Source organism: Felis catus, chromosome B3 (assembly GCF_018350175.1).
Source record: "Felis catus isolate Fca126 chromosome B3, F.catus_Fca126_mat1.0, whole genome shotgun sequence".
Classification (NCBI taxonomy): domain Eukaryota; kingdom Metazoa; phylum Chordata; class Mammalia; order Carnivora; family Felidae; genus Felis; species Felis catus.
The window spans coordinates 120,711,144-120,717,880 of record NC_058373.1 but is presented as its reverse complement, the minus strand read 5'-3'; the positions used below and the strand labels follow the sequence as shown (position 1 = coordinate 120,717,880).

The 6,737-nt window shown below is 42.7% G+C and overlaps 1 protein-coding gene across 14 annotated transcripts in view; it reads right to left on the bottom strand.

Annotated features, from left to right (window-relative positions):
* Positions 1-2,696: 2,696 nt before the first annotated feature.
* TTLL5 (tubulin tyrosine ligase like 5) overlaps positions 2,697-6,737 on the bottom strand; it is a 285,367-nt gene continuing 281,326 nt past the window's right edge. For 4 of the 14 annotated variants that reach the window (XM_045060260.1, XM_045060264.1, XM_045060261.1 and 1 more), the window contains one exon: positions 2,713-2,806. Coding sequence is in view for 2 of the 14 variants with exons in the window: in XM_045060268.1 (XP_044916203.1) it covers positions 2,784-2,806 (23 nt within the window). In the remaining 12 variants the exon portion in view is untranslated. Of the gene's footprint in view, positions 2,807-6,737 lie in introns of all 14 variants that reach the window. The other 10 variants (XM_045060269.1, XM_045060263.1, XM_045060270.1 and 7 more) reach the window with 6 other exon arrangements.

The following is a 6,737-nucleotide window of genomic DNA, read 5'->3' as shown; positions in this document are numbered from 1 at the left end:
GTCACTAAGTCTTTCTTTCTCGCTTTGTCCATGCTCAACCAATCCTAAGAGCTTCTCTAAGGCTTTGTCCCCTGCGGTCTTGATCCCGTTGTACTTTGGGGGCTGTGTCCCTGCCCCAAATTCACAGCTCCTGGGATTGTGGTCCATCCTACCCAGGGAAGCTAGTGGGCCTAGAGAGGGGCCAGCCCTGTGGCCATGGGCCATTGCTACCCCAAGCTTCAGAGTCTACTCACTCGTGGCAGCTGTTCTCCAGTTTCAGTGGGCAGGAGAAGCACCCAAGGGTTTACTAAAAATGTGCAACTTCAGGCTGCAGCTCTGGAGGTGTCTTTAGGCCTGGGGGAAGGTCCAGGCTGCCTAGAAGCTCCATTTTGAGCAGCTTATACCTGACATCATTGGTCCTTACTTAAGGCTTAAGGAAGTAAGGAGTACTCTTTCTGACCCTGGAATAAACCTTCCTTCTTATCCAACCTCATAGGACATCACTAAAATGTTGGCCTGTGGCTCATCCTAATGAACCGAGGCAATGAGATATGTTTCTTGAAGTAGCCCAAAGAAAACAGAACACACTGTGATTCCAAATGTTCTTTTTATATTAGAGCTCTATTCTTATCTTTACCAGCAGATACAAATATGGACGGGGGTCTGAAGTCCAGTCTCTGCATTCCACATGCCACTTATAGGCACTGCAGAAACTTGAACCATTGTCTGTCTTAAAAAAAAAATACACGCTTGTTTTGGGGGAGGGGAGGTAGGGACACTGGAAATGACACGGTTGTTGGAGGTGGCGGGGCGGATCGTATGATCTGTTTTGTTTATTACCGAGATTTGGACTTGCCACGAGAAGTCCAGTACAGGAGAGATGGCGTGAAAAGTACTTGGTTAAACGAAGGAGAGATCTGGAGTCCGGTCTCACACCGGATAAGCAAGTGGTGAGTGCAGTAAGAAATCAGGTTGAGGACTCAATTCTGATGGTTACCTAGGGCAATTCCAAGCGGTCTAGTAGGTCTCAAAGGTTTTTTGTTTTTTGTTTTTTGTTTTTTTTTTTTTTTAAATTTTTTTTCAACGTTTATTTATTTTGGGGACAGAGAGAGACAGAGCATGAACGGGGGAGGGGCAGAGAGAGAGGGAGACACAGAATCGGAAACAGGCTCCAGGCTCTGAGCCATCAGCCCAGAGCCCGACGTGGGGCTCGAACTCACGGACCGCAAGATCGTGACCTGGCTGAAGTCGGACGCTTAACCGACTGCGCCACCCAGGCGCCCCTTTGTTTTTTGGTTTTTAAACTGGGCTCATACCCTCTTATCCTCTCCCACAAGATCCATATGCTGAGTCTCCCCCAACATCTCATTTCCTGGTTCTACACATCACTTAGGGAATCATGAAGGAACTCCGATTTGTCTCCCGTTAACCAATTCACAACCAAATTAGCAAACGGTTAAGATGGACCTCAAGCTACTAACCAGAAATCCCACGAATACGTTCTCTCTTCTCCCATAAAGTGACAGTCTTCATCCCTCACATGCAAACAAGACGCTTCAATGTGCTCAAACCTGTTTTCGTTCGCTAAGAAGTCAATAAAGTCCCTTTTCTCTCTTCCTTGTTGGGTGTCATTCTTCCTTTGGGGTTTCCATGCTGAGTCTACAGCACCCTGTTGTAGAAACCCCAGACTCTGGATCCTCGCCCAGTACTCCCCAGGGCAGCTAAGTCAGTCCTTCGGTGGGCTCTGTAGCCCACCTTTCAACCTCTTCTTCCACAGAAGCCAGAGAGAGGGCCGGGGAAAGGTGAGGGGGCAAGGGAGCAGAGGTCAAGTGGAAAGCCATCAGGGGCTGTGCGGCCTCCTTCTGACGAACTGTTTACGGGTGCAGATCCACTGGCCACTAGAGGACCTGTCTGCTGCGGGCTGACAACGGACACATTTGCACGTACGAGCTTCCCAGGTACAGGAGCTGCCCGCGGGGAGCGGCCTGGGCCCGCCATCTGCTGAAACCAAATGGAAGAATAAAACCTCTCTTTCCGAGTTCGCATTTCTAAAAAACAGAGTTTCAAAACTTGCCCGGCAAGGACATAAAACACCAAGTTGGCCCCATTTCAGGCTCGTGTGTGAGTACTGATTGTTGGGGGAAATTAGTAAATGGAAAAAAAGAAAATAAAAATAGAATTACTTTATTAATTTTAGAAATCAGTAATTCCAAAGGGTGCCCTTACCGTGGCTCATGTGGTCAGCAGCACACCGACTTTTCTCCGCTCTCTGGGAAACTTGTGATGTATGCTTCCCCCTTCCCCCAAACCCTCAGAAAAGGGAAGAACAACTTTGGTAGATACTGTTGTTGGGGTTTTAGGCTTGTAGGAAGTAAAGCTTAATACTGCAATCTGGGAAAGAAGAGGAAGCAAAATGCAAATAGCCAAAGAGCCTCTTTTATATCGTCTCTGTGTGGTAGCAGGAGAGGGACAGAGAAGACCTAAGCAGGTTGGGGGAGGAGGTAAAAGGGGTAAAAGATACATGTGTGCTCTGATGGGGTACATAACGTATCAGTGGAACGTCCCCACTGCCAAGTTCAATCAAAAGCCAGCCGATGCGTTTTCCTGTTGTCTCAGTAAAAGTCTGGAGTGGCTGAATGGCAACAATCTACTGCCACCGCCGCTTGAAGGCTCTGGGGACTGAGGCAGCAAAAAAAAAAAAAAAAAAAAAAAAAAAAAAATACCATGGACCCCTTGCAGCGCCTCCGACACACCCGTGGCAGTAGCGGGACAGCAAATAGGTTCTTCCTCAGTGCGGTTGTGGCTCATCTTTTAGTGTGAGCAGGATCTGAAACAAAGAACCAACCGCTAAGTGACCTAAATGAGGACATGGGGTTTCACTTCCTTACAATAACGTCTGGTTTAGTCAGCATTACGGAAGACTAAGGAAGTTGTGGCCAAATAAATGAAGTTCACCTTGAACTTGAAGACCTGTCATTTTAACCACTTTTGTTGGAAACCTTTCTAACACACTCCGGTTCTGCTGCTGCTTTTTTTGTGTGCTGCTTAGTTTCTTCCCCCTTCTCCCCCCCCCCCCCGCCCCGTAAGAACATTTTATCCCTTTTGCTTCTTAAACAGAAGATGCTAAAATATGTGGATCCTTGCTAGAAGTGTAGGGCCAGCACAATTAGCATTCAGTATCGAACTGCATGGAAACACTGCTCTATGCACACCTCTGAGCGTGTCTAAAACTCTGCCGAACAGCAGGTTGTCAGAATACACTCTGCCTTGTACCCCTGTCCTTATCCCCCATATATGCACCTACATCCCGTCACCTGGTTTAAGACAAAGACATTACCATTACCCCGAGTCCCCTGTGAGGCTCTCCCATTGCCTGCCCATTTCCACTCTCCTCAATTTTGTGTTTATCCTTCCCCTGTTTGTTTTTTAAAAACAGGTTTATTCACCACATATACTCATATCCCTAAATATATGTCGTTTCGTTTTATGTGGTTTTCAATTTCCCAGTGCTGCTATAACTATTATTACATGTGATCTCAGCACACAGCTGGGAGAATTTCTTCAGTTATATACTTAGGAGCGTAACCGCTGGGTCATCGACACTTGCCTCTTCAACTCTCTAAAAAACGAAGCCGTATTACATTCCAGAGCGGTTGCGTGCCAGTTCACCCCCTACCCCCACAGCACTGGATGGGCTTCCCCTGCTTCTCTGCCTCACCTACCGGTGGAGAAGGGGTGTTGCCTGAGTTTAAAATATTTGCCAGTCAAGTGTCCTACTGTGGTTCTAATTAGCATTTTCCCCAATTAGGAATGAGGTTGAGGGACGCCTGCGTGGCTCAGTCAGGTTAAGCCTCTGTTGGTTTCTGCTCAGGTCAAGATCTCTCCAGACTTGTGAGATTGAGACCCTCCCCGATGCGCGTTCTCTTTCTCTCAAGATAAATAAGCTTAAAAAAAAAAAAAAAAAAGGAATGAAGTTGAGCCTCTTTTCAAGTATCTATGGCGCATACATGTTTTTTCTTCTGTGAAATGTCTGGACATGGCTTTTGCTTATTTTCTTACTGAGTTTACTGTTTATTGATTTAAAAAAAAAACAGCTTCAATGAGCTATAAGCCACATACCACACAATTCACCCATTTAATGTGTATAATCCAGTGGCTTTAGTATATTCAGAGTTGTGCGTCTCCCACCACAATCACTTCCAGAACATTTTCATTGAAAGAAGGTGAAACCCCATGCCTCTTAGCCATCACTCTCACACATCTCATCCTCCAGCCCCAGGCAACCACTAATCTTTCCAGTCTCTACAGATCTGCCGATTCGTGACATTTCATATGAGTGGAATCACACAATATGTGGTCTTTTGTGTCTGGCTCCTTTCACTTAGCGTGATGTTTTCAAGGATCATCATGTTGTAGCATGTAGCAGTACTCTATTCCTTTTTCTTTTTTAAGTTTATTTATTTATTTTGAGAGAAAGCGAGAGAGTGAGTGGGGGAGGGGCAGAGAGAGAAGGAGAGAAAGAATCCCAAGCCTGATGAGGGGCTGGAACTCATGAGATGTGAGATCATGACCTGAGCCGAAGTCGAACACTTAACCGACTGAGCCACCCAGGCATCCCAAGATGGATGGTTTGTTTAAAAAATTTTTTTGGTTAAATAAAAAAATGTTAGATATACACACAAAATAGCATAGTGTAAGACACCTCCACGTTCCCAGCATCTCACTTTGATAATTATCAACATTCTACCATTCTTTTTCTCTCTCCCTCCCCCGGTTTCCTCCCCCTGGAGTACTTCAAAGCAAACCCAAGGGAACACATCATTTCACCTATAAAAACTTCATAATGTACCTCTAATGATATTAAGGGCTTAAAAAAAAAGAAATACAAAATAAAACAAAAAACCTACAATGTCTTTATGGTGTCTTAGAAGTTCTCAATTTGAACAAAGTCAAATTTATCAATCTCCATCTTCACAGTCTGCACTTTTTGGGGCTAATGTAAGAAATCTTTTCCTTACCCCATGGTCATAATGGTATCCTCCTATGATGCTTTATATAAGATGGGACACTTTTTTTTTGCCTGTCATTTTTAAGTCTTTAATCCAACCTAAAATTATCTAGAGTGTGAAGCACAGATCTAATTTCATTTTCCCCACACAATAACTAACTATTCTAGTTATTATTGATGGAAAAGTCCATCCTTACCTTCTTTAATGGCAACACCTCTCTGTTATAAACTGTTTTCACATAGGAGACCAGTTTTAGGTTTTCTCTATTCTGTGCCAACACCATGTTCTCTTTTTTTATTAAAAAAATTTTTTTAAATGTAATCTCTGCCAACGTGGGTCTTGAACTCTCGGCCCCTAGATCAAGAGTCACACGTTCCACCGACTGAGCCAGCCAGGTGCCCCTACCCCATGCTCTCTTAATTACTTTAGTTTGGTAATAATTTTTGGTGTCTAGTAAGACAAGTGACACATGTCTTTTTTTTTTTTAACATGTATGTATGTATGTATGTATGTATGTATGTATGTATGTATGTAGAGAGAAATGCGTCCACCAGCTGGGGGAGGGGCAGAGAGAGAGGGAGAGAGAGAATTCCAAGCAGACTCCATGATGTCAATGCAGAGTCTGACGTGGGGCCTGATACCGCAAACTGTGAGATATGTTTCAAGAGTCAGATGCTCAACTGAATGAGCCACCCAGATGCCCCTCACTCTCATTCTTTAGTAGTACAAGGGTTATTCTTGGCCCTTTTCCCTTCCATATAAATTTTAAAATCAGCTTGTCAAATTAAAAAACAACAACTAACTAATGCCCTCTTAAATCTATCAATCAATTTTGGGATGAACTGACATCTTTACCAAACTGTCTTTTAATCTTGGAACATGTACATCTCTCCATTATTTTGGTTTTTAAAGTGATTTTCACTATGTTTTTATAATTTTTAAAATAATAGGTGTCATATTTTTTGTTAAGATTTTTCCCTAGGTACATTATACGTCTTCGTGATTATACTTTTGATACAGAGGGTATCTTTTCCTATAATCACACACTCTATTGCTGATGTACAGAAAGATCATTAAATTCTCTTATAAAGGTAATAATTTATTTGAATACTCTTTTTGGGTATCTGATGAGACAAATATATTAGCTGAGAATATGGACAGATTTGCATCTTCCTTTCTGATTCCCGTGTCATTTCCTTTCCTTATTTTATTTTACTGACTAGGACTTCCAGTACAACACTCAGGAGAAGGGATGGGCTTCCCTTGTCTTACTTCTCATCTTAAAGGGAATCTTTAAAAGTTTTCCAATGAATAGTATGATGGCTATTGCTGACTATTTGTAGAGACACTTCATAATTAGGCTCCCTTCTATTCTTAGTGACCTGGGAATTTTTTTTTAAAGCGATGAGTATGCTGAATTTCATCAACTGCTTATTCTGTATCCATTGAGAGGAGCATATGATTCTTTTCCCTTTAATCTGTTACTGTAGTAACTACATTAGTCAATTTTTAAATGTTAAATAATCCTTGAATCTCTGGAATAAACCTAACTTGATCATTTTTTTTTTTTTTACATTGCTGGACTCAGTTTGCTAATGTTTTATTCGTAATTTTTTCACATTTATATCCACAATTAAGAAGATGTTGTGATTTTAGAATTTTTGTGGGAGGGCTGTCCTGGTTAGGTTTTGCTATTAAGATAGTAAGAGCTGAGAAGTGTTCCCTGTTTTCCTCTATTCTGGAATAGTT